The 26,405-nt window shown below is 34.6% G+C and overlaps 6 protein-coding genes across 6 annotated transcripts in view; 2 read left to right on the forward strand and 4 right to left on the reverse strand.

Annotated features, from left to right (window-relative positions):
* LOC104778233 (probable ubiquitin-conjugating enzyme E2 26) overlaps positions 1 to 2,638 on the reverse strand; it is an 8,880-nt gene extending 6,242 nt beyond the window's left edge. The window contains exons 1-7 of the mRNA XM_019241037.1: positions 2,520 to 2,638; positions 2,317 to 2,416; positions 1,171 to 1,944; positions 1,008 to 1,071; positions 783 to 922; positions 380 to 691; positions 5 to 156 (exon numbers count right to left, since the gene is read on the reverse strand). Of these exons, the coding sequence (XP_019096582.1) occupies positions 5 to 156; positions 380 to 691; positions 783 to 922; positions 1,008 to 1,071; positions 1,171 to 1,944; positions 2,317 to 2,388 (1,514 nt within the window). The 5' untranslated portion in view covers positions 2,389 to 2,416; positions 2,520 to 2,638. The remainder of the gene's footprint in view (positions 1 to 4; positions 157 to 379; positions 692 to 782; positions 923 to 1,007; positions 1,072 to 1,170; positions 1,945 to 2,316; positions 2,417 to 2,519) is intronic.
* Positions 3,194 to 4,477, reverse strand: LOC104778234 (cytochrome c oxidase copper chaperone 2-like). Its single transcript, XM_010502628.1, has 2 exons — positions 4,377 to 4,477; positions 3,194 to 3,614 (listed from the first exon to the last, which is right to left on the reverse strand). The coding sequence occupies exon 2, from the start codon at positions 3,610 to 3,612 to the stop codon at positions 3,391 to 3,393; it is 222 nt and encodes a 73-aa protein (XP_010500930.1). The 5' UTR covers positions 3,613 to 3,614; positions 4,377 to 4,477; the 3' UTR covers positions 3,194 to 3,390.
* On the reverse strand, positions 4,848 to 5,614 carry LOC104778235. The gene has a single exon (XM_010502630.2). The coding sequence runs from the start codon at positions 5,381 to 5,383 to the stop codon at positions 4,931 to 4,933; it is 453 nt and encodes a 150-aa protein (XP_010500932.1). The 5' UTR covers positions 5,384 to 5,614; the 3' UTR covers positions 4,848 to 4,930.
* Positions 8,965 to 12,201, reverse strand: LOC104778236. The gene is made up of 11 exons (XM_010502631.2): positions 12,037 to 12,201; positions 11,777 to 11,827; positions 11,361 to 11,677; positions 10,996 to 11,265; positions 10,693 to 10,909; positions 10,500 to 10,609; positions 10,206 to 10,408; positions 10,021 to 10,124; positions 9,750 to 9,937; positions 9,468 to 9,667; positions 8,965 to 9,349 (listed from the first exon to the last, which is right to left on the reverse strand). The coding sequence occupies exons 3-11, from the start codon at positions 11,503 to 11,505 to the stop codon at positions 9,161 to 9,163; spliced, it is 1,626 nt and encodes a 541-aa protein (XP_010500933.1). The 5' UTR covers positions 11,506 to 11,677; positions 11,777 to 11,827; positions 12,037 to 12,201; the 3' UTR covers positions 8,965 to 9,160.
* On the forward strand, positions 15,826 to 20,212 carry LOC104778237 (probable serine/threonine-protein kinase At1g54610). Its single transcript, XM_010502632.2, has 8 exons — positions 15,826 to 16,810; positions 17,091 to 17,375; positions 17,476 to 17,793; positions 17,899 to 18,126; positions 18,238 to 18,338; positions 18,463 to 18,571; positions 18,662 to 19,069; positions 19,836 to 20,212. The coding sequence occupies exons 1-8, from the start codon at positions 16,391 to 16,393 to the stop codon at positions 20,055 to 20,057; spliced, it is 2,091 nt and encodes a 696-aa protein (XP_010500934.1). The 5' UTR covers positions 15,826 to 16,390; the 3' UTR covers positions 20,058 to 20,212.
* Positions 20,322 to 21,462, forward strand: LOC104778238 (lectin-like protein At1g53060). Its single transcript, XM_010502633.2, has one exon. It carries the CDS (start codon positions 20,359 to 20,361, stop codon positions 21,295 to 21,297), a length of 939 nt encoding a protein of 312 aa, XP_010500935.1. The 5' UTR covers positions 20,322 to 20,358; the 3' UTR covers positions 21,298 to 21,462.

The raw sequence follows: 26,405 nt of genomic DNA on the forward strand, positions 1-26,405 counted from the left end.
AAACTTCTTGGAGCCGCTCTGGCTAGTTTGTTCAAGGTCCTGGACTCCGCCTTTAACCATCGATCCAAGAGGAACTCCATTTTTATAAGCATTGCACGCTTTCACTATGTCGTGAGACCGGAGAAAGTAATGGCTACGAACAAACTCCTCAAAATGCTGCACATTTCATCACAACAACAGTTTTAAACCCAAATTTCGTGAAAACACACAAAAAACCTTATTTTTGCAAAAAGGTTTCATCTTTTTCTCAGATACAAATGAAGATATAGGGATGAACATAAAAAGCACTGCATTCACCACTATTTTTAAACCCAAGTTTCAGAAAAAAATCGAATCCCTGCATGGAGACAAATTATGGAGAATTTGACTAATCATTTACCGTGGGTGGTTTTCTCATGCTGTAAACCATAGTCCTCAACGACAATATGAATACGTTCTCACTGTAAACTGTAGAATGGGCCTCGCCTGATGGAGTCCCCTTGCTCCGCTCATAGCCAGGTTCATTAAAGTATGGTTTTTGATTCAAGATGAGTGCTTGGATTGAGACAAGAAGCTGTAACATTGTGGACTCCTTTGGAAGCCATTTCTCCCTCGTGCTACCGGACCAGGTACCGAGAAGACTCAAGCATACTTTACCACAATTGTACAGATTCGGGTTTATTCTAAGCCCTCCGGAATGGTAATAAACTTTCTGTCAACAAAAATTTAAACTTCCAGGGTCATTAAGGGTTTAGAAGAAAAAAGACAGAAACAAATACTTGAGAATGTTCCTGAGTGCATACTGGTGGCACTGAAGGATAGGTATCTGGGAACTGAATATCGAAAAAGAAAAGACCGTCATGGTAAGGAGTTCCCTCCGCTCCAATAATTACAGCTCTCAGAAGATCCATTCTTGATTCACAGGCTCTGACATATATTGCTTCTGTTTGCAAAAGTTGTTAAATGTAAAGAACAAATAGGTAAAAGAAAGTGTTGCAAGCATTGATCTGCATAGTGTATAAACCAACCTGGCAAATCTTTCTCAAGAATCTTCCAATCTTCTTGAACCTTTTTGACCCAATTCTTCGAGTGCTGATAAGATAAAAGAGAGGCGGCGGGTAAAATTTACAGTAATTGAAAATGAAAGAAAGATTAAGGAAACAACCCCGGAGATAATAAAATTATCATCACCTGCTTTGAAGTTTTCCCCTTAGAAGCATAGTGATGATCTGAGAAATCATCAACGGTCTCAAATCTTTTAAAATCTCGCAGAAAATCTTGCTTAGCTTTCCCAACATTGTTAGAATTCTCAACTGAAGAAGTAAACCCAGCCGCTATAGGCTGAAAAGAACTAGCAGGAGCATCATATCTAAAAGAGTTTGGAGTAGGATTAGGGACCATCACTACACCAGGAGTCTGAGGTTGGACCACAGAAAACGATGCAGAAGGATAGGTAGCCTGATTGTGCTGTGGCAAAAACGAACCAGAAGAATAGATAGTCTGATTGTGTTGAGGTAAAAAGGAACCAGAAGAATAATCCCATGATTGAGGAACAGTAGCAGCTGGCAGATATGAGTTTCCAGTCTCTTTCATGGACTGACTTCTCAAAATGCTTCCACTTGATTTCCCTGTTCCATTACTGCTAGAATGTAAACCCCAAGGTACCATGACCTCTGCACCAGCTGGGACATTCTTAGGATCAAGAACGTCTTGAAACATTGAGTAGTCATCAACATCAATTGGTTGATTAGCTACTTTACCAAAAGGGTTATTATGACCATAATAGTCTTGGAACGTCTTTACGTTAAGCGGCGGATGATGAGATTGAACGTTGTTGTAAGAAACGGAGTCAACTTGTATTGCCTTCCCTTTGTTCTTCGTATCAACAACATTGTTATTATTATTAAAAATACCACCACCACTGCGGAATTCATAACTTTCCACATCAATCACTTCAGGAAAAGCCTACAACAAGATAAAGCAGCAACCTTTACAATCAACTACGACTGACAAAACAAGTGACAATTATCCAAAACATTCACAAGAAACGACACCAAAGCTTTTGATTTCACATAACCTAAAGCTGATCTCTTTCAAATTTAGAAAAACAGTAAGAACACAATCAATACGAATCATCAAGAACAAAGCCATCAGTTCGATAAACAGTAGAAGCATTAGTAAACGTGGGCAAAGAACGAACCAAAACCCTAAATCAAAATACAAAACCCTAACACACCAAGATGATCATCACGCATCAACGATAACACGAAGAGAAACAAAACCCTGCACAGAGAAACAGGGCCATTGAAAAAAAGATAAAAAAAAAAAAAATCGAACCTTTCTGGGTTTACGAGTCCTCGAGCCAGAAGCGATCAGAGGAGGAGGGATCTCCACAACGTCGGGCTCCATTGACGAAATTCCCAAAGTTTGATTCTTTCTTTTGTGAACCAAAAAAAAACCCAAAACAGTGATTTTTAATAGAAAAAGATTTATGCGTCGAGATTATAGGAGAGAAGGAGAGAAAGGGTTTTATAAAGTACCTCACTTCACAATTCGCGCCAGAGTGTACATATTAACATACACACACACCCAAAGGTCCCAAACACAACAGTGAGATACTCAATCGCTTGGAACACTCTTTTTAAACAAACAAGCCAAACTCCACAAAACCTTTCTCTTCACAAAATCTTAATTAAATTATCTTTTTAATTAAGTCAATGAGTAAACCAGAAAAAGGGGTCTCTGCTTTTGATGACGTGGCATAATCGACGGTGCTGATAGGAAGTTAGGAACAATGTTAGGTATTTTACAGCCGTTGGATATGAGGATCGGGTTTATTATGATTAATCCGACGGTTAGAAAAAGGGAAGAAGATATAAGAAAATCTTGTAGCAAGATTACATTAACTAAAATAATGTATGTAGTAATTGATTTTATTAATTCAGTGATAAAGATTAAGGAAAATCTTGTAACAAGATTACCTTACTCTTATATTCGCACATTAATAGAAATAAATGTTTTTTTTATTTATTTCAGTGATAAAGTTGAGATAAATAATGCAATAGCATGTTGACCAGCAAAATATGAAAATATATACTATGAAAATTTATCGCTGATAGGAGTTAAAAAATCGATTTTCTTGAATTTTTTCTTTTGACCAATCAAGCCATTTTATTGCTCTGATTTATTTTGGTGATAAAGTTGGATTATACAATGAATGAAGTGGGATATATTAAAAAAAATCACAAATATTTGAGTGTGGTGTTTTTTTTTGGGCCAATGTGACCTTTTTGGGTTGCTCTGTTTATTACATGATGATGACTGTTGTGTAAATTCTCAACAACAAAAAAAACAATCAACAATCTATGTTACTTTCGATTACTGAAACTAATCTTTTAATCAAACACTCTCTCAAACTTTGAAACCCTCGGATCGAAGACACAAAATATGAGCTTCGATCCATTTCGTGCAAGCGGATTCGCCGTGTTCTACAATGCACTCATCTCTTAGCTTCTTTGTATCGGGGCAAGCACAACATATCCTCTTCTTTGGTTTTGTCTCCGCGATAACCACCACATCCTTATTTGGCTGGTCCAAGGAACACGCACCGTCTTGTACTTGTGAACCAATCATCCCTATCATCACATTCTCAGAATGTTACGCCAGGAAAACTCAAAACCACATTCAACAATAACAAGGTAAAACGTCGGCTAGCATTTAATGCTTAGATCAAGACATGACTACAAGTATGAAACATTGATCATTTGAAAGCTCTTTAAGATCAATCGATAAATTAGAAACAAGAACAAGTAGCTAAGCTTTGATGCTTAAGCAAAAGAGTGAATAATTCTTCAAAATACCTTTTTTATTAGTTACTGATTAGTGATTAATAAACTCACATAATCTTATCTCAAACACATAAACTGATATAAACCACAATGAACTGAATCCTCTTCCAAAAGTTAAACTTATAAACTGGTATTTAAACCACAATGCGAAAGAGAGACAAACCTTCTTGATAAACACGGCAAGATCCAAAACTATCTTACTTGGTTGTACTAAAAAAACAAACTTTATATGAATCTGCTTAAAAGAAACATTTTTCTCATCAGCCACAACTGAATTAGGTAAATAAACTTAAAACCCTAAACCCCAAATCACAAAATCTCATCCCTTATTGAAACAATCTCATCAAATACCAAATCATAAGACGATTTAGGCAACATTCCAATCCGATTGAACAACCAATCAAACAAACAAAGGATTAACACATAATTCAGATAGAAAAAGAAAGAAAAACAAAAAAAAACCGATAAATTCATAAGCACAATCATAAGATTCTCAGATTGGAAAAAAGACAAGAAAAAGGAGCTTTAGAGATTAACGAAAGAACTGACCTTTTGATCGGCTTGACGTAGAAAGGGTCGAGAAACGGAGAACAAGAACCTTGACTCTTGAGAGAGACAACAAAAAACAACAAAAAAAAACAAAACGCTAAAGAAGGAAGAAGAACAACAAGAGAGGAGGAAATGTAGAAGACATTACCTAATGGGCTTTAAATGGGCTACATCAGGCCCATTTAGCAATTTTTTCACAAAAGTGACAAAAGTAAAACAAGTTTGTATATAATTAATTGTCTTCCCATACACTGAATTAAACCAAAATTAAAAAAAAAAAATCTCAGATTCTTATTTTACAATGAGCTGAATGATGGATTTACCAAATATAGAATCTACATTGGAAACTGAATTATTTTTTCTAATTCATGATCTTCTGATATCTATGATTTTGTTTGAATCTGATCTTGTCTGAATCTATTATAAGCTTTTTTCACACTTCCTCTTTAATCAAATCTGAGGATCCAAGACTGTATAATAATATAACATTGTAATTTTCTGCTTATCCCACAAGTATTTTTAAAAGAAAAGAAAAAAAAAAAAAATCAAAAACATTAATCATACTTATCTCTCCATGAATAAACAAGGAAAAAAACCCAAGAAATAGCCAAAGCAATGTCTCCAAGAGCTTGTTTAGGCCATTCATAAGCAAGAACTTCAATTTTCCACTCGAACAAAACCCTCCACATTGCCATCAACACGTATAGAACCACAGAGCCACGAGCGAAGAAGCTATGGAAGTCTCTGTCTTTCACAAAAGAAACCATGAACAGAACCAAACCGATTGCGAAGAGAAGCAAACCAGAGAAGGACTGAGAAATCTGTATGAGCAGCTCATCGTGTGGCGTCGATCCTTTGAGTTTGCTAGCAATCTCACTCCCTGGTCCAAAGATTGAAGCTTTATCTGTGTAGAACATCATTAAGGTTCCGCTAGTAAGCGCAATTACAGAATGGAGTATACAGATTACACGGAACAGAGATGGATTCATCGAATTTGCTGTTGTCATGAAAAAATAAAGGAAGAGACTTTTTGATTTGTATCTGAGTTTTTTTTTTTTTTTCACAAACCCATTTATGTAAACAAAGAGCAGATTGTGAATCAAAAACTTTTTAAAAAAAAAGAAGATCTTTTTTAAGGGTGAAAAAAGGGAAGTTTTGGTTCACGGGTTTATTGTGGAAAGAGCTAGATACTAGTTTGGGAAAGCAATGAAGAAGCCATGTATGTAGGGGGGGGGGGGNGAGAGGAAAGGTAAGGTATGGGGGGGACTTTGGCTTTTGTGTAGAAGAGGAGATGATCTGATTTAGGGATTTGGACTTTGATAGATTCCATGATTTTTTATTTCTTTTAATCTTTTACTTAATTTTTGTTTTTGGGTTTAATTGTGTGTGGGTCACTCTTCTAGAAAAGAAAAGCTTTAGACAATTTCAATCCCCACGTCCCAACTAATTTATATTAATTATATAATTAATCAGAGAATTTTTATATAAGAGAAAAGATTTGGGTTGCAAAATTTATACTATTATTCATTTTTCTTTTCTAAATGAAATTTTGAGGTGGAGATATAATTGAAAGATTCCAGGCAAAAATACAAAAGTAGAATAATTGAAAGTAGTAACTAATCTTTGTAGGGTCGAAGAACCCCATCGTCATGGTCATTGACAAAGTTTCTGGAGCTATATGTTAATTATGTATACTAGTATTTTATTTTGGATTTGGAATTTTTGTAAATATCTTCTCCTTTCTATTCAAAGATATTTTTTTGTGAATTAGGAAAATAAAAATGTCATAACCCAATGTTATAAGATTATAGAGGGTGATCTAGTTGGACTATTAAAACTATAAGATTGTTTATGGACTGTGTAGTTGTAATTTTTTTTGATGATTTAATTGCTATGATAAAGGAACACATAATTGATAAATATAACATTTCTGTTAAATACTTCATTTAAAAGAAAATTGTTTCCTTTCATATCAACTATTTTGTAGTTTTTTTTTATTAATTCCCTCCATAATTTCATATTTTCATGGTTTCGAAAAACTGATCTCTTGTTTTTTTTAAAAAAAAGATTTTTAGCAGTTTACAAGTTACAACTTACAACAAATAAAACATAGAATTCTTTTTATGTTTTTTTTTGTAAATTCTAATTCCCTACCTATAGTATATCAAAAGATTATTAGTACTAGATAATATCCCGCTCAAATGCGTGGATTGTTGTATAAAAGAATATATTAACTAATTTAAATTTATTTGATAATCATATAAAAAAAACTTAACAAATTAATTTAAATGTCATTAACATTTTTGACACTTTTATTTATTCAAATCATACAATATCAAAATATATAGCTTATTTAAATATAATCATACATACATTATACATATCTCTTAAAGTTATTTATTTTTTATTGTTCAACTTTGATAATAATTTTTATTAGTATTTTTAAGCATTTGAGGTAATAAAATATTATTAATAATAAAAACGAAATTTTACTATGTGATTTAAATATATAATTTAAGTTTTTCATATAAACTAACACATAACCTAAAGTATTTAATAATTAATAGCTAAACTATTTTGAAAGTAAAAAATACATATTTCCTATAAAATTATATGAAGTGCATTCAAAGTTTTAAAATACGATAAAGAAATCTTTTTTATATTCCCCTTAATTTAAGAATCTTAAATTAAGATATATTGCTAGGTTTAGTTATAATTTTTAATTCTTGTAATTAAAAGCTAGATAGAAAATAAAAAATCAATTTGTTTTTTTTATATAGAAAATCTTTAAAGTACATATTTGGATTAAATAAAAAATAGTGATTTTTATATCATTATATGTTGAATCACAAACTGAATCTAATGATTATTATTCTAAAATAAATGTATTACAATTTTGTTGGATGTAAGTGAGAGTTAAGAAAATTTGATTTGATAATTATATTACAGTTTTTTTATATTCCCCTTAATTTAATTTATATTGCTAGGATTAGTTCAATCTTTCATCCTTGTAGTAAAACCTAGAAAGAAAATAAATACCAAATTGCTTTTTTCTATAGCAAAATCCTTAAAGTGCATATTTGAATTAAATTTAAAAATTATGACTTTTATATAATTATATGTTGAATCACATACGAAATATAATGATGAGTATTCTAAAATATATTTATTACAATTTTGTTGGAGGTAAGAGAGAGGTAAAAAAAATTGATTTGATAATTATATTACAAAAGTTTCCTTCATGAGAACATTTCAAATTTTAAGAATAAAATAAATATACATTAATTTGTAAGAACTAATCAAACATCTAAAGTAAAGACTTAAGATGTTTTCTTTAGCTTGATTCCCTTATTATGAGATGGTTATAACCAAAATATTATTATGGTCATCAAAAATTTATTATACATATTAGAATACATATGTATTCTAAATCAAAATAATATAAGAAAACAAAGAAGAAAAGGAGAAGTACATAAAACAAAGAAACAATAAAATTCAAAACAATGTAAAATATATAGTAAACAAAAAATATAATCAAACTCTTATTTGGGTTTGCAAGAACATTATAAAAAAACAAAGAAAATATTTAGGATTTGGGATATGGTGGAGGAGGATGTGAGAATGGTTATTTATAGGATAAAAAGTGATGGAAGTTACATTTCTAAAATAATTAAATTAGAAAAAGTTACAATTATAATTAATAGTGTGTTTAAATGAAAATGAATGGAGGAGAAAAAGTCAATTCACAATTTATGTAATTTCCGTTATAATTCAGTAGTAAAAAATGAATTTAAAGTATGCATTAATGTATATAATAAAATGTCTTGGCTAACTAAAAGTGAATATTTAATTTTTAAAATTAAATGTCAAATGGACCAATAGAAGGAATAGAAATATCTAATTCTCAAATAAACTTGATTTTTTTTTTTGTTAAAACCAACATATGTGCATTTTAATTTAACTATGGAAATTTAAAAAATAAATATGAATAGATTAGAAAGGCAAGAAATATAAAAGAAATATTTTATTTTTATATGAATAAAATAAAAATTGTAAACTATGTTAAATATATATAATACTTTCTAAATTAAAATATATAATCAAACTTTTACAACACATATGAGATATAACAACATTTGATATTGGTGGGGGAGGAGGAGATTTTATTTTTAATTATAATTTTATTTTAATGTGTGAGTTAAATGTATTGTATTGATTGGTTTTAAATATTATTTAAAGCAATTAAACAATTAGAAAGTTAATAAAAATATTAAAAGACATTAAATAAAAATTAACCAATAAAGAGAGAATCAGAATCAAAACCTTACTTTTATGTATATATGAGTATAGAGTATAGATACAGAATTGTAGACTTGTAGTAATTAATGCCAAGTGGAAAAGACTCCATCAGTTACTACTGACAAGCAGGCCCACTTCAACGTTAATAATTATCCATAGCCGACAAAACAAGTGTCCACCGGTTTACATTTCTACCGGTTGAAACATTTCGGTTTAACATTAATGTTGTTTACTATTACTAACCGATGAACAAGAGTATAAAATTTGCTGCTTCTACTAAACACGAACGTAAAGAAACAATAACAATGGTTGAAGAAAAATTACAGTATACGGCCAAAGATGTATATGTATCAGTAAATTGTTAATTAGAGGGCAAAATTTCAAAACACACGAGATTCGTTTCTTCTAACTACTTTGAACTGTAATAATCAAATAAGAACAAAAATATTGCAAGAAGAAGGAAAAATGTGGAATCTCTTTTATCTCTATCTCATATTTCTTCCACCAGCTGAAACTTTCCGGTGACGCCTTTTTCCACGTTGTCCGGGGGTCTTCTTCCCTGTTGTGGCTTTACCAGCAACTAATGTTCCGCGTGGCAAAGCCGGTGGCTCTGGAAGAACCCTCGAAGAAGGTCGAGGAGGTCTCATGTTCATCAAAACGTCTCTATGATAAACCTATCATCAAGAGAAAGAAGAAGAATAAGAAAAGTATCAGTCTTTTTGTTTTTTCTCACACAACAAACCAACTCTTAAACCGAAACAAGTGTTAGTTTTCTCTGCTTGCTTCTTTTACCTGTTTCACAAAGTTGCGTCTTTCACAGTCCAAGAACATATTGATGCTCCAATCAACTTTTTCTCTTATCTTGTCTCTTGCAATTGCAAAGCTTATTTGATCTCTGGATGTAAACCGATCTACTTCGTTGAACCAAACACACGTGAAAAGGTTTGTGATCGGTATGTGTTCTCTTATGATTGTACACCCTTCAGGAACATCTGCCAAAAGACTCAATTGAGCTAAAAAGAGAGAATGAAAATTGGGAAATTTCAATATCTTCATATGCTTAAAAATACATACCACTTGTTATTGGAAGCTTAGCCTCGGAATAAGGTGTTAGACCTTCCTTCTTGTAGAACTCTATTTGGTAATCAATTGAGGCATTGTCGTACTTTCTTGCGGCTTTATTAGCCTCGGCCTCTACAAACACATCAAAACGTCGGTAATGTCTCGAAATTGCGAAACTAGAATTCGTTCTCCACAAGAACCTGAACATTCAGAAGACAAATAAAAGTTAACAGATTTGGCCTGGACATACAATTTCAAGCAAGAGAGAACTGAATATATCTACCTTTCAAGGATTTGATATGGATCAACAACAAGCTGGAGCTTCGCATCAACCCATATAGAGTACCGGACATTTGGGAATAATCTATGCAATAGAAGCTTTGGAACCTGTAAAAATGCATCATCATATTTTTAACACAGGGAAACAAACAAATCTTAGCTACTATTAATTCTCTCATATCTTTAAACCTTTCCATTACGCCGTGCATCAGTATAAGGGACATTATGTACAACAATGATCCTCCACAATCCCACTCTCTTGTTATCTTCTGTATAACTCGACGTGTTCTTAAGGTATAAATGTGTTTCTTCATCAACAAACATGTAGAATGGGATGTTCGTCCTCGCCATTTCACTGATGTTCACAGGTTCTTGTATTATGTCATACTTTCCTGAGAAAAAAAAGATTGGAACTTTGTAAGAAGGGCAAAGATATCCAAACTATAGATGTCACACAGCAAAATTCTCTTTTAAGCAAATTACCAAATATCGCTGAGGCAACAATCACATCATGGAACTGGTCCAACTCATGAAGAATATCCTCATCGATGTCAAAACCAGTTTGATGACCAGGTTTTGTTCCATTAACAAATCTGCAGAAACAAACACAGGAATCAGAAAAGCAAAGCTCCGTGACTGAAGAAGAAAACCATGGAGTTAAAACCTAGAAGCTTACCCGCAATGCACTGTCATGGACTCTTTTATGTCAAAGGAATTGGTCCTATCCTCAAGAGAAGGATAACCTCCAAAATCAGAGCCTCCTTGACTTTCTTCATGCTTTACAGGATTCTCGTCACGGATAAATGTCAAATTCTTGAGCACAGGAGATTCAAAGGGAAGCTTTGGCATATGCGCTAAGGCCTCTTCTGGAGGTAGATAGCATACCGGACACGCTGAAGAAACAAAAAATGGAGGAGGTAAAAAGCAAGTTCTTTGAGGATCAGAGCAAAACACTAATGGAATTGAAGAAAGAGCTTACGTCGTGGCCCAGGCCTTCTCATTCCAGGTGGAGGAGGAGGAGGAAATGAAAAACTATCGCATGGATGGTGATGCGTTGAAGGTAAGGACGGAGGAGGATGGTTGATGTCTACATCACTTCCTCCAATGCCATTCCGCATAAAAGAATCTCTAATATGATCATTATTAGAGTTCTCTGTATAGAAAGAAGTCAATTCTCTACTTACTGGAGTTTGGCTGCTTCCAAAATCCATCGTCTGAATACTCTGATGAATATTTGGACTATTGCTCTCTGTTGTATCACAATGTAGGGCATTACAAACAGATTCCAGTAGCTAACAAAAACCAAACTAGATTGAAGACATCAAAATCTTGAGAAATTATTACCTTTGTTGATAGTGTAAGAACCCAATACAAAGACAACAAACGCAAGGCTAAGAAGGAGAAGCATTGCAACTCGTCGACGACCTAAGTACCAGCAACATAAGAAGGAGAGAGACCTTTCCTTCTCTTTAGAATTTGAAGTGAGCATTGTGAAGAAACAAGAAGACAAAGGCTCAAAAGCTCAAGGTTTGAGTACGTGCAATGAGCCATAACTCTGAAACCCAAAGGAGATTGACAGTCATTGTCTCTTAAACCCTCTAGATCGAACTCACATATCGAAACACTTTCTCAGTCAGGTCCACCCAAACAAAATTACAAACCTAAACAAAAAACATAACCAAAACCAGGATTCAATTCCATGTGAATTACAGAAGAAGAAGAAGAACAGAATCAATTGACAAAAAAGGTTTGAACTTTACCAGCACAAGTATCGATTTTGATTCGAATCCGACCGATTGTGAAATTCTGGCCTGCATTGGCATCAAAAAGGATCAAACTTTAATCACATCTCGATCCAATCCAAACTTTTAACACACTCATTGGCCACAGGGGCAAGTACCCATCATTAGAGATTCGTGAATTAAACAGTACCCACAAATCTAAATCTAGCCCCAGATACGAAAAAAGGAGAATTTTTTGCATAAGAGATACCTACAGATTCGGGGGATAAAGATATTACCTTTTTGGATGAATACAGTTTATGTTCCAAATTCGTATCTGGATTTTACAAAACAAAACAAAAAAAATCAATGATTAGTTTTGTGAATGCGTCGCCAAAGTTTTGGATTTGGAGGGGTAAAAACATTTAGTGCATGTTTTGGATTTGTCAACGATTTAGTGTATTTTTTTCTTCTACGTTACTTTTGAGGGTTGAGTATTAAAATAAGTCATATTCTGAATTTAATATTTTTTTTAATTATTATTACAGTGGGAGATGCGTTGTGTTAATGTCTTTACTGATTTTGATCGTTTCTTTCTTCGATTTCGTTCCTTTAAGAATCTGTATGGTAGATTTAGGATATACATCTAATTCATATTTTTAGATTTCATATTTATCCTATTACTAAAGTAATTAATTAATGGTTATCCTATTTCTAAAACAATACTATAAAACGAGTGCAAGCCATATATATAAAACGTATATGCCCCCTCGATCGTTCGTTCTTCACAGATAAGAGAAAACATTACAAATTAATTACATAGACATGAGAGGGCTTTGCTGGAAGTTAATAGCGGCAGTGACGATATTAACCATCCCGATATCACTCCATAGCGTGTGTGTTGGTTGCATTACACAACCATCGTCAATCTTGTACACGTCGATGTTACTTGCGTTACAGTTCCCCACAACTAGTAGTGTCTACAATGAAGATGAGCTTCCTTTACCTTACGCACGTATGATATATTCCCTCATTCTTATGACGGCGTTTATTTTTTCTCCTACAATTACCCAACTGTGGATGTCTTGGTCTACGTCTGCTCCATGTTTGGGTTTGGATACGCCAGTTTCAACATTAACTCTCCTATGCAATTTGAACATGCACGCTGGACCTTGATCTTCGGTCTGTGTCTCGGTTTCTCCGGATTCAAGTTAGGTGAATTTTGTAGCACACACTCTTGTTCATTGATGTCTTCTTTTACTTGGATTTATTTACACGGCAGGGCTCTAGCTAGGGTTAATGGCTTCTATATTTAATTAGGTTTTTTTATTTTTTTTCATAAGGATCAAATTTATTATTCCGGGTTACTTCTTTTGAGATTAACACAATCAGATTAGGATTGATCAAATATCCATTATTAATTTATACTAAGATACTTATATAATCAAAGCAATATATACAATTATATCATACGTGCGTTACTGGAAAATATAAGATATCTTTAAAGCTTTCGTGTATTGACAGAAAAAGTACAAGATGTTTGGCAATTCAAACTGAAAGAAGAAAATAGTTACATTTTGATACTTAATTATCAAACATATTTAAAACATTATGGAAACCATATATGTCCGTTCCATAATTTTATGTATTTGTTTTATTTATTAGTTATTATGTGTGTTTCGTCTATCATATGTACCTCTACAAATATAACATCTGAAAATACAAAACACATCATTTTAGTTAAAACTACAAAAGTGAATTTTCCAAAGATGAAATAGTTTTAGTACGATGGTATCATACGTATGGTTTGGTGAATGAATTGAGAATACGTTGGTACATATATTAGAGCCGTACTCTGAACAGTTTATATAAGAGAATGGGACCAAATTTGTTTTGTTGTCTAAAATGGAGATGACAAGTTCATTAAATTCGGTTGTAAACTTGTAAGCATAATGTGGATAAACACCTCTTCTCCAATTATTAGCCAAACGACCTGATGCTGACGATTTATTGTTTTTTTTTTCTTAAATTTTTAAAACTCTAGTATTAAACTAATCAAATTTGTATGTATATATACCCATATTATCATTACAAATCTGATATCATTCAAAAGAGTGTTATTCCTATTTTATAATGCCAGTAATGGGAACATTAATACACATATAAATATATAATTGTAGTATGGAAATAAGATTTTATTATTTTTGAATGCGGTGTAAACTACAATTAGTTGACCATTCATGCAATTGTTGTTTTTTATTTTAGTTATAGCAGATTTTTAAAAACCTTTCAATCAAACCAAAATAAACTAAACTAGAAAACTGTATCTAAAAGTCAGGTAGGTAGCAAAATAGAAATTACTTGGTGACTAGAAATTGTTATAATTTACTTTATTTAAACTATAACGTCCCTATATTAAAATCTATCTCAATTTCATTAGTGCAGGGAATATGGGAATAAAATAAATAAATTACATAACCAAAAAAAACAAAATAGAAGCGAAAACGAAAAGGCTTTTGACGTTTTACCCCCTCAAAACTTTCAATACTCTCGTTGCATGAACAGGCTAGCTTACGCGCTTTAAATATTACAACTATAGTCTAAAAGATTCACATTTTTATCATTTATTCATTAAAGAATACAATTTTAGTTTTTTTTTTTAAAAACGATAGAAGAAACAAGAAACAGTAGTTTTTTTTTTACTATAATATATGTGAAATAAGTTTTTCTAAGAGTTCAAACGGTTTTAGGCTCTCAGCAGTTTAAAATGGATAAATTTATCTATAAATTTAACCATTTTTTATTTACTATTATAATTTATAATAATGTATAAAGAAAAACATAGAAAAAAATTGCCACAGATCAATTAGAAACTGTTTATTACACTGAAATATTTGAGTCGGCAACAATTTCTGGTTCGTCCTAAAAATAACTTAAACTAAACTAATTTATAATTAGTTTGTATTGATTGTATTATCCATTTTAAATCTAAAACTATAAGAGAAATTTCACGAAAAACATATTTTTTTGCATATTGTCAATCGGGCTAGTCCGCAAAGTCCGCTTATATTTGAGTTCGGTCCGATCCGATCCGAAATATTTCTGGGCCTATATTTCAAAGCCCGGCTCACCTCTGACAGTGTTGCAGGGTTTTTCGGACTTGTCTTACGAATCAAAAAATCAAACTTCTAAGTAACATGTTTTAAAAATCAATGTTTAAAGGTACAATATAAAATAAGTCAATCAAATTTTAAATAGCTCATCTATATTCACTAAAACCAACTTAATCTAAAATAAAAACTTTAAAACCAAATAAATTTTTATACTTTAACCAAATAAAAAAAGATATAATTCATAAAAATATCACAGATAAAGATTTTAAAAGTATTAAGTAAATATGAGAACTAAGATTAGAGTTTTAAACTTTATTTACAATAAATCATTAATTAAATATTGCAAATTTGCAATCAAACAAAAATGTTAGCAAAAAAATAATATTTATTTAAGGGTTTTTCGGGTCGGTCCAAACCTGATCAGGCTAAGCCCTAAAAATCCTATAGCCCAAACAGACTTAATCCAAAAAACCTAATTTTTTCTAAATATATATATTTAAGTCCAAGTCCGATATTTTTCAGGGCCGGACGCGTGCGGACTTTGATCCTAATTAACATGGCTATTTATGTCATTGTTTTTGATATGTGTTGTTCCTGTTTGTTATCTATTTAAAAAGCTCTATGTATTTTAACCTTAGTTGCTTTTTATATGGTTGGGAAGAACAAGGATTTTGATTTGTTTTTTGCTTTAGGATTAATAAAAGATTAAAACTTAAAAGAGTGATTAAGAGCGCGTGTTTTTAACGGATCGCATCAAGAATGTCTTTTCGTATAAGCTTAAATTATCATTTCCCACACACAAAAAAGCATAGTCGTATTAAATAAGTTATTTAACTGCACATTAATTGTTTTTTTTTTTTGTTTTTAAAGTGAAAAATATTTCACACTACCGAACGTATTTATTATTATTATTTTATTTTTTCAACAAAAAAAAAAATCATAATAATGTTTATTTTTGGAGTTTGCAAAAAAAATTTACTTTTAATTCATTCAACCTTGTTCTGCTTCAACACACATGCGTCTCTCTGAAATCTCTCCGCCCCCCTAGATCCATCACCTCTCTCTCTCTCTTTCTCAAGTCTCAAGCAAACCAACACTACTCTTAAAACCCTTTTGATTTCTCCTCCTGATTTCTCTTCCTCACGAAAGCTCCATTTTTTTTCCTCTGCAAATTTCTCAATTTTACATTTTTGCTTCTCCTGTTTTTTAGTCTTCTCTCTCTCTTCAAAGGTACTAGCTTTATGCGCAAAAAGTTGGGAATCCTGGGTTTTTTTCTTTTAGTACCACACTCTTAATTATAAATGCCTGAACTGTCTTCTTGATCTGGGCACATTTTGCAATTTGGGAAAAAAAAATCATTTCTTTATTTTTTATTTCTGGGTTACAGTGGTCTCCGTGTTCTAGGGTTCCTTGAAAGTCTCGGACTTTTTATATGTTTGATGGTCTACTTCTTTCTTATGGTCCACTTGATTAGGTAGTGGAGAACAAGATGGATGAATTGTAAAGTATCAAAATTTTGGGGGTAATTTGAGGGAGAGAGATGGGTTGTGTTTGTGGTAAGCCTTCTGCTATTGAAGATAGCAAAGATAGTCCAAGAGAGCGTTTCTCTAGCAAATCCTCTTCTGAGTTTAGAGTTTCAAGACCGGTTACTTCTTCTAGAAGAGAAGAGACTCTTAGGATTAAGGAAAGGTCTGATGTTGTTAGTGTTAGACCTGTGTTGAGTAATAATAAGCAAGCCAATGTTTCGTTGAATTTGCGTGGGGAGAATTTGAGTAGAAGAGAGAAGAAGATTGAGAATGTTGCTGCAACTTCACCTCTTGCTATGAGTATTACCATTGCTAAAGCTACTGAAGGAGAGTATGTAGCTGCTGGTTGGCCTCCATGGTTGGCTTCTGTTGCTGGAGAAGCTATTAAGGGATGGGTTCCACGGCGTGCTGATTCTTTTGAGAAGTTGGACAAAGTAATCTTCTTTTCTTCATTTGAAAAAAGTGCAGTTAAATAAGTCTATTTGTATTGCTTGACTTACTTTTAGTGGTATGTTTCCATATTTAGAAACATATCCTAAGCTCCAAAGATTTTGGTTTGCAGTAAATGACACACTTAATGTTATGGAAACTAGATTTTTTCAGTTGATTGTTTTTTTTTTAAAACTATAGCATGACCTGTAAAGGCTTTGGACTATTATAGCTAGCTGTGAGGAAAGATCTCTTATGCAGTAGTTTTTTACTTGCTTTATGCAGATTGGTCAGGGTACTTATAGTAATGTATATAGGGCTCGTGATCTGGATCGGAAGAAAATTGTGGCTTTGAAGAAAGTTAGGTTTGATAACTTGGAGCCAGAAAGTGTGCGTTTTATGGCAAGAGAGATCCAGATATTACGCCGTCTTGACCACCCTAATATCATAAAGCTAGAAGGCTTAGTTACATCAAGAATGTCTTGCAGCTTATATCTTGTTTTCGAGTACATGGAACATGATCTAGCTGGACTAGCCTCTCATCCTGCTATTAAATTTTCTGAGTCACAGGTACTTTTTATGTTTCTGTTCAACATCTTCTTGGCCTTGTTCACCGCTTTCATTACAATCCTCTGAGGTTGGGCTTTCTTTTTCATTGGTTGTTGTACAGGTCAAATGCTACCTGCAGCAACTATTACACGGTCTAGACCATTGTCATAGTCGTGGTGTACTTCATCGGGACATAAAAGGCTCAAATCTTCTGATAGATAATAGTGGTGTTCTAAAGATTGCTGACTTTGGATTAGCTAGTTTCTTTGATCCTCGTCAAACTCAGCCTTTGACCAGTCGTGTTGTAACTCTTTGGTACCGTCCACCCGAGCTTTTGCTTGGAGCAACTCGCTATGGAGCAGCAGTTGATTTGTGGAGCGCAGGTTGCATTCTTGCTGAACTATATGCAGGCAAGCCTATTATGCCCGGTAGAACTGAGGTAGATTTGCATATTTCGTTTGAATCTCTTTTAGTGTTTGCTCTGGTTGATGTGAGTCTAGTTTGATTACTTAAGGTGACTCTGATAACGCATATGGTGTTACAGGTGGAACAGTTGCACAAGATTTTCAAGCTATGTGGCTCCCCTTCCGAGGACTATTGGGTAAAATCGAGATTGCCTCATGCAACAATTTTCAAGCCTACACAGCCATATAAACGCTTAGTGGGTGAAACGTTTAAGGAGTTTCCTCAGCCAGCTTTAGCCCTTCTTGAAACTTTGCTTTCAGTCAATCCTGATGATCGTGGATCAGCCGCCGCAGCTCTCAAGAGTGAGGTACTGGCAATTCTCAGACTGTAAATACTGCATGTTTTTGGGCTTTTCTATATTTAAATTAAATCCTGGTCAATGCTTTTGTAACCTCAATTATCATTCTTGTATTTCCAGTTCTTTTCCACGAGACCTCTTCCATGTGATCCTTCAAGCTTGCCTAAATATCCTCCCAGCAAAGAGCTCGATGCAAGAATGCGGGATGAGGAAAGTAGGAGGTATTCCATCCTGACTTTTCTAGTCTGATGTTACTTTTACTCTGCAGTGCTCTTACAATTGCTTGAATCGTTAAGGGAAAAAGAAAACATATATTAACTTCAATCTTGCTCTTTGTGTCTGTAGACAAGTTGGAGGAAACAGGGACCAAAGACACCAAGAAAGAAGAGGAACTAAGGAATCTCGGGCTATCCCAGCCCCTGACGCAAATGCAGAGCTTGTTACATCAATGCAGGTTAAATTTTTAGTCCAAGCTTATTATATCTTTCGATGTGAAAGCTTCTTGCTTTTATGTTTTGACACTCTCTTGCATTATCCTATGCAGAAAAGGCAGAGCCAGTCTACTAATAGAAGCCGAAGCGAGAAGTTTAATCCTCATCCTGAAGAAGTTGCATCTGGTTTCCCAATTGATCCACCGAGGCCATCATCACAAGCATTTGAACCAAACAGAGAGTCTCAGGGTAACATTATTCCTCACAAGAGAGCTTCACATTCCGGTCCTCTATCACGTAGATCTGCTTCCGCAAAGGGTAGAAGGAACTACCAAGATTCTCAAAAGGTTTCATCCATAGCTGATTACTCAGCAATGCCTGGTTTTGCTACAACCAGAACAGGCGCACCGCAACAAGAGACTTGCAGAGGAATGACTCGGCTTTCAGGTTCCTTCAAGGAAACTTCTGAAGAAGCAAACCAGGAAGAGAATGGTAGAAACAACAAGAAAGACCCTATTCTTGTAAGTTCTTTAAACGCCCCTCCTTACCATTTCTAGAAACTACCAATGTTACTATTTCTGAGTTGCTTTGGTTTGGTTTGCAGCTTGGTTATGGATCAAAAGGGCATAAGATTCATTATTCAGGACCGTTGGTGGNGGCTATCCCAGCCCCTGACGCAAATGCAGAGCTTGTTACATCAATGCAGGTTAAATTTTTAGTCCAAGCTTATTATATCTTTCGATGTGAAAGCTTCTTGCTTTTATGTTTTGACACTCTCTTGCATTATCCTATGCAGAAAAGGCAGAGCCAGTCTACTAATAGAAGCCGAAGCGAGAAGTTTAATCCTCATCCTGAAGAAGTTGCATCTGGTTTCCCAATTGATCCACCGAGGCCATCATCACAAGCATTTGAACCAAACAGAGAGTCTCAGGGTAACATTATTCCTCACAAGAGAGCTTCACATTCCGGTCCTCTATCACGTAGATCTGCTTCCGCAAAGGGTAGAAGGAACTACCAAGATTCTCAAAAGGTTTCATCCATAGCTGATTACTCAGCAATGCCTGGTTTTGCTACAACCAGAACAGGCGCACCGCAACAAGAGACTTGCAGAGGAATGACTCGGCTTTCAGGTTCCTTCAAGGAAACTTCTGAAGAAGCAAACCAGGAAGAGAATGGTAGAAACAACAAGAAAGACCCTATTCTTGTAAGTTCTTTAAACGCCCCTCCTTACCATTTCTAGAAACTACCAATGTTACTATTTCTGAGTTGCTTTGGTTTGGTTTGCAGCTTGGTTATGGATCAAAAGGGCATAAGATTCATTATTCAGGACCGTTGGTGGTTCCATCAGGAAACATGGATCAGGTGTTAAAAGACCACGACCGTCATATCCAAGAAGCTGTGAGAAGAGCAAGGATCGATAAGGCTAGAGTTAGGAAACTTCAAGCAGATGAAGCATCGAGCCAGCAGCAAGTCCCAACCAACCATCCCTCATCTGTTTCTAGCCGTTGATCCCATAAATGAGGCAAAAAGTATATGATCAGAAAACCGAACCTCATTTGCCTGTAAACTTTTTAACACATCGTTTGTTGAGTGAAAATAATTGTATTTTATTGATTCAAGATTATATATAATCAAAGAATCAAATCATGTCACGTTTTAGCTTCCCTGTAATGTGATACTATTTTATTAAAAGCGAGATGTAGAAACAGGTTAATAGGTTATATATTTAGAAAATGTTCCAATAAAAAGTTACTAATTTCGTCATCAATTACAAAAAGATAACACCTTTCTTGTGAAATAATAAAGGATCATGTCGAGAAGTCAGATTTTGTTGGCTCTCTCACTATATAAATCTCGCAATCGTCTTTCACTTCCCATATCCAAGAAAGAACAAAAAAACAGAATGCAGACCAAAACACTCTGTTTCGTTCCTCTGTTTCTTGCTCTCTTTTTGTCTTACACCATTTCTTCATCAGCTTACAGTTTCAACTTCGATTACTTCTACAATGGAACTGATCTGATGACATTCTATGGGGACGCTGAGTATGCACCAGAACCCGACGGTATGAGCAAGTCAGGAGGTATTGGATTGAGCCGTGAAAATATCCCTTTCTCTCATGGTCGAGCTATTTTCATAAATCCCATCCCTTTCAAACCTAGTGCTTCTTCTTCTTACATCTACTCTTTCAAAACTTCTTTCAATTTCGACATTACTTCTCGCAAGCAAAATCCTAACCCGGGTCATGGCCTCGCCTTTATCGTCGTCCCCCACAATAAAAACGAGACCGTTTCCGGTTTAGGCTACCTAAGTCTTGTGAACCGGTTTAACAACGGTAATCCCAATAACCATCTCTTTGCGGTCGAGTTCGACGTCTTTAAAGATGCATCTCTTGGCGACATTAACGATAACCATGTTGGTATCAACATTAATTCGGCTAACTCGACCGTTTCTAAGAAAGCCGGTTATTGGATTCAATCAAGAACCGGAGGTATAAACCGGTGGGTGTTCAAGGCTTTGAAGCTGAGTGATAATGGATGCAAGGCTTGGATCGAGTACGAGAACGCGAAAGTGATAGTCACGATCGGGCCTTCACAGGAGAAACCGAAGAGGCCATTGATCGAAGCGAGGCTCGATCTTTCGAAGGTTTTTCACGAGAAAATGTACACGGGTTTTGCTGGTTCAACGGGACGTGACGCCGAGCGTCACGAGATCTCGGACTGGAGTTTTGAGAACAGTGCCAAAAACTAAATACAGGGTCGAAGTTATTAGTGTCGTTGAATCTCGTGATCCATCGATCTAGCTAGTTTGATAATTGAAGCTAATAAATGCCTTAGTTATTATGGCCTATCGTGACATGTATCTACTTTTCAGATTACTACTAGAAAGTTTTTACAATAAATGACCCCGTTCCTTAAAATATTCATATTCACTTCAGTAGTAAATTAGAAACACTACGCGTTTTTAAAATTTGAATTTTGAATTAATGGGCCGGATTGGGCCTATCTTTTAAACTCTATTAGGCTAAACATAAACCGCCTATAGCGGAAGATGGAGGAGCGTCCGATTAGAGCGTCTAGCGGATCAACGGTCGATACAGTATTAATAATATATAAACGCGTTTATTGTCAAGACTCAAGACGCAACGGATAAATATTTTCACAATTCATCAGAAACAAAAAAAAAAACGTTCTTTTTCTCTATTTCTTCGGGAAGAATCCACTCGATTAATCGAAGATCTGTTACAGAAATTTGTAGATTAGTAAGTTTCTTTTCGATTTCTATAGGATCGCGAGTTTGGTTTTAGGATTTATAGATTGGTGTAATCGATCTTTTATATTGTACTGATCTAGGGTTTTAACGGATCTTGGAGGATGTTTGATTTGGCGTGATACTGCTACAATCGTCTGGGCTTTTTGATGGTGATTATGGTTAGATTCCTCACTAATCTTTCGCGATTTGTTTGTTTATTTCTGATATCCAAGTTTTCTCATCGTTTTTTTTTTGTTTAGGGCTTCGAAGAAGCTTGTCACCGCTTGAAATCCGTCATCGAGGTACTGATCTAGGGTTTGATTGTAATTGGAGTATGCTTGATTTGGCCTGAATCTGCTACCATCATCGTCTGGGTTTTAGATTCCTTCCTTATCTTTCGCGATTCTGTTTTTTTTTTTCGATTTCAAGTTTTCTAACAGTCGCGATTTGTTTTGTTGTTTTTGTTTTGTTTAGGGTTTCGAAGAAGCTTGTCTCCGCTTGAAACATGTCGTCGAGGTATGTATATCGCTTGTCTTTCCTGATTTTAATTTTGGTTTTGGTTTTGGTTTTTGGATTTTCAGTTTTTGAGGATTGAAATCGAACAAGAGAACAAACCTTTACCATCGATCAGTTCTCTCGTCTATGATTTTGTTTTGCAATTGATGACATCAGTCGTGGGTTTTATATATCCAAGTCATCTGTTTTTCAAAGCCTTTTTTAAAATTGTTCTACGGAACTTGTTGGTTTTTGTTTTTGGATGGTTTTGTTTTGTTTTTTTTTAAAACCCAAAGAGATTCGTGGGCAGGCACTAATCTAATGGTGCTCTGTCTGATTCTTTTTGGGGACATTGTCCCGAACGGAATTGGATATATTGGATGGGTAGTGCATGCATGTTGGGGGAAAAGGAATAAAAAAAGTTCACAATTTGACTCTCCCCGACTTAAAGACATTAAAAGAAGTCACAGACTTTGGGTTGGATGGTATAAACGACCAACCCTTTGTTTGATGGGGGAATGACCAACGGCTTAAGAAGTCTATATAAGACAGAGGCTCTATAAAGGGGAAAAAAGAAAAGAAAGAGTTCATAATTTGACTACCCCTGACTTAAGACATAGAAAGAAGTCACAGACTTTGGGTTGGATGGTATAAACGACCAACCCTTTGTTTGATAGAATCAGACCAACGGCTTAAGCAGTCTTTAAGACAGAGACTGTGTATAAAGGGGAAAAAAGAAAAGAAAGAGTTCACCATTTGACTACCCCCGACTTAAGACATAGAAAGAAGTCACAGACTTTGGGTTGGATGGTATAAACGACCAACCCTTTGTTTGATAGAATCAGACCAACGGCTTAAGCAGTCTTTAAGACAGAGACTGTGTATAAAGGGGAAAAAAGAAAAGAAAGAGTTCACCATTTGACTACCCCCGACTTAAGACATAGAAAGAAGTCACAGACTTTGGGTTGGATGGTATAAACGACCAACCTTTTGTTTGATGGAATCAGACCACCGGCTTAAAATATGAGGCATAAAGACAACAGTACTTGACAAAAAAATAAGACATAGAAAGAAACTAATAGACCAACGGCTTAAAGAAGAGTAGACACCACCGGCTTAAAGAAATAAGACAAAGATCTTTGACAAAGACAATGGAGTGATTAAGACTTGTTGGATGGTAAAAACGACCAACACTTGAGTAAGACTTGTTGGATGGTAAAAACGACCAGCAGATTAAGAGAAAGAGGTTAAAGATAAAGGCTGAACCTAATACTAACAGACCAACGGCTTAAAGAAGCTATAAGACTATGGAGTGGACCAACGGCTTAAAAAAGATTTGACAAAGATATGTGACAAAGACTTGTTGGATGGTAAAAACGACCAACACTTGAGTAAGACTTGTTGGATGGTAAAAACGACCAGCAGATTAAGAGAAAGAGGTTAAAGATAAAGGCTGAACCTAATACTAACAGACCAACGGCTTAAAGAAGCTATAAGACTATGGAGTGGACCAACGGCTTAAAAAAGATTTGACAAAGATATGTGACAAAGACTTGTTGGATGGTAAAAACGACCAACACTTGAGTAAGACTTGTTGGATGGTAAAAACGACCAGCAGATTAAGAGAAAGAGGTTAAAGATAAAGGCTGAACCTAATACTAACAGACCAACGGCTTAAAGAAGCTATAAGACTATGGAGTGGACCAACGGCTTAAAAAAGATTTGACAAAGATATGTGACAAAGACTTGTTGGATGGTAAAAACGACCAACACTTGAGTAAGACTTGTTGGATGGTAAAAACGACCAGCAGATTAAGAGAAAGAGGTTAAAGATAAAGGCTGAACCTAATACTAACAGACCAACGGCTTAAAGAAGCTATAAGACTATGGAGTGGACCAACGGCTTAAAAAAGATTTGACAAAGATATGTGACAAAGACTTGTTGGATGGTAAAAACGACCAACACTTGAGTAAGACTTGTTGGATGGTAAAAACGACCAGCAGATTAAGAGAAAGAGGTTAAAGATAAAGGCTGAACCTAATACTAACAGACCAACGGCTTAAAGAAGCTATAAGACTATGGAGTGGACCAACGGCTTAAAAAAGATTTGACAAAGATATGTGACAAAGACTTGTTGGATGGTAAAAACGACCAACACTTGAGTAAGACTTGTTGGATGGTAAAAACGACCAGCAGATTAAGAGAAAGAGGTTAAAGATAAAGGCTGAACCTAATACTAACAGACCAACGGCTTAAAGAAGCTATAAGACTATGGAGTGGACCAACGGCTTAAAAAAGATTTGACAAAGATATGTGACAAAGACTTGTTGGATGGTAAAAACGACCAACACTTGAGTAAGACTTGTTGGATGGTAAAAACGACCAGCAGATTAAGAGAAAGAGGTTAAAGATAAAGGCTGAACCTAATACTAACAGACCAACGGCTTAAAGAAGCTATAAGACTATGGAGTGGACCAACGGCTTAAAAAAGATTTGACAAAGATATGTGACAAAGACTTGTTGGATGGTAAAAACGACCAACACTTGAGTAAGACTTGTTGGATGGTAAAAACGACCAGCAGATTAAGAGAAAGAGGTTAAAGATAAAGGCTGAACCTAATACTAACAGACCAACGGCTTAAAGAAGCTATAAGACTATGGAGTGGACCAACGGCTTAAAAAAGATTTGACAAAGATATGTGACAAAGACTTGTTGGATGGTAAAAACGACCAACACTTGAGTAAGACTTGTTGGATGGTAAAAACGACCAGCAGATTAAGAGAAAGAGGTTAAAGATAAAGGCTGAACCTAATACTAACAGACCAACGGCTTAAAGAAGCTATAAGACTATGGAGTGGACCAACGGCTTAAAAAAGATTTGACAAAGATATGTGACAAAGACTTGTTGGATGGTAAAAACGACCAACACTTGAGTAAGACTTGTTGGATGGTAAAAACGACCAGCAGATTAAGAGAAAGAGGTTAAAGATAAAGGCTGAACCTAATACTAACAGACCAACGGCTTAAAGAAGCTATAAGACTATGGAGTGGACCAACGGCTTAAAAAAGATTTGACAAAGATATGTGACAAAGACTTGTTGGATGGTAAAAACGACCAACACTTGAGTAAGACTTGTTGGATGGTAAAAACGACCAGCAGATTAAGAGAAAGAGGTTAAAGATAAAGGCTGAACCTAATACTAACAGACCAACGGCTTAAAGAAGCTATAAGACTATGGAGTGGACCAACGGCTTAAAAAAGATTTGACAAAGATATGTGACAAAGACTTGTTGGATGGTAAAAACGACCAACACTTGAGTAAGACTTGTTGGATGGTAAAAACGACCAGCANCATATATCTTGTCTATTTCATTTTTGGATTCTATATGTAATCTTTTTAAGAAAGGAATATTTTATATTGTCTGTTTGTTCGAATTTCAACTTTGGTTTTGTCAATTACCAGTGTCTGTAATGTTTTTTTGCTTTGTGTTACATTATAAGATGTCTGGTGATCATAGTTCTTGCATTTTGGTTAGTTGTCAGATTGTCTTTGGATGATGCATTGATTCTCAGAAAATATATTGTGGTAGATTGACTTAACTTTATACGTATTCTATCTCTGCTTTTGAGCATGTATGTATCATAATATTTCTTGCTTGTATATGTCTTTGTGTCATGCTCTTAGTCAGGGTGGCTCAAACATACAAAATGACATTCTCAAATTGTGCATCATACACTGATTATTATTGTCGTACATTCTACATGTATACTCATTGTGTATAATATACTTATTATCTCTGTTTTGGTGCTTCTATGTAATATAAGGTTTCTCATCCTATGAACTGTACGTTTTGCGCTATCCTCTAAACCCTTGGTTATTGATATCTCGGTATTCTCCATCATTAACTGATGATTATAGTGTTAAGTTCTACATTTTGTAAATGTTGCTTGAGTCTTTACTATATAAAATGATTGAATTTATCTCTCTTATGGTACTAGAGTTTAATCTTAGTCTTATTGAGTTGCTGGAGCTTGGAAAATCTATTGAATTACTAGAATGTGAAAGGGATCTTTCTTAATTTTCCTACCATGCTTTTTGTTTTAATAAC

The sequence above is a fragment of the Camelina sativa genome, chromosome 3 (genome assembly GCF_000633955.1).
Source record: "Camelina sativa cultivar DH55 chromosome 3, Cs, whole genome shotgun sequence".
Lineage (NCBI taxonomy): Eukaryota > Viridiplantae > Streptophyta > Magnoliopsida > Brassicales > Brassicaceae > Camelina > Camelina sativa.

Bases quoted from the DNA above. Each gene is read 5' to 3' on its own strand.
- LOC104778234 (XM_010502628.1), bottom strand. From the start codon at position 3,612: ATGATTGGTTCACAAGTACAAGACGGTGCGTGTTCCTTGGACCAGCCA.
- LOC104778235 (XM_010502630.2), bottom strand. From the start codon at position 5,383: ATGACAACAGCAAATTCGATGAATCCATCTCTGTTCCGTGTAATCTGT.
- LOC104778236 (XM_010502631.2), bottom strand. From the start codon at position 11,505: ATGCTCACTTCAAATTCTAAAGAGAAGGAAAGGTCTCTCTCCTTCTTA. The intron at 10,409-10,499 runs GTAATTTGCTTA...TTTTTTTCTCAG, and splicing joins TGTTGCCTCAGCGATATTTG to GAAAGTATGACATAATACAA. The intron at 10,125-10,205 runs GTTTAAAGATAT...GCATTTTTACAG, and splicing joins ATGCACGGCGTAATGGAAAG to GTTCCAAAGCTTCTATTGCA.
- LOC104778237 (XM_010502632.2), top strand. From the start codon at position 16,391: ATGGGTTGTGTTTGTGGTAAGCCTTCTGCTATTGAAGATAGCAAAGAT. The intron at 17,376-17,475 runs GTACTTTTTATG...GTTGTTGTACAG, and splicing joins TTAAATTTTCTGAGTCACAG to GTCAAATGCTACCTGCAGCA. The intron at 18,127-18,237 runs GTACTGGCAATT...TTGTATTTCCAG, and splicing joins CCGCAGCTCTCAAGAGTGAG to TTCTTTTCCACGAGACCTCT.
- LOC104778238 (XM_010502633.2), top strand. From the start codon at position 20,359: ATGTCGAGAAGTCAGATTTTGTTGGCTCTCTCACTATATAAATCTCGC.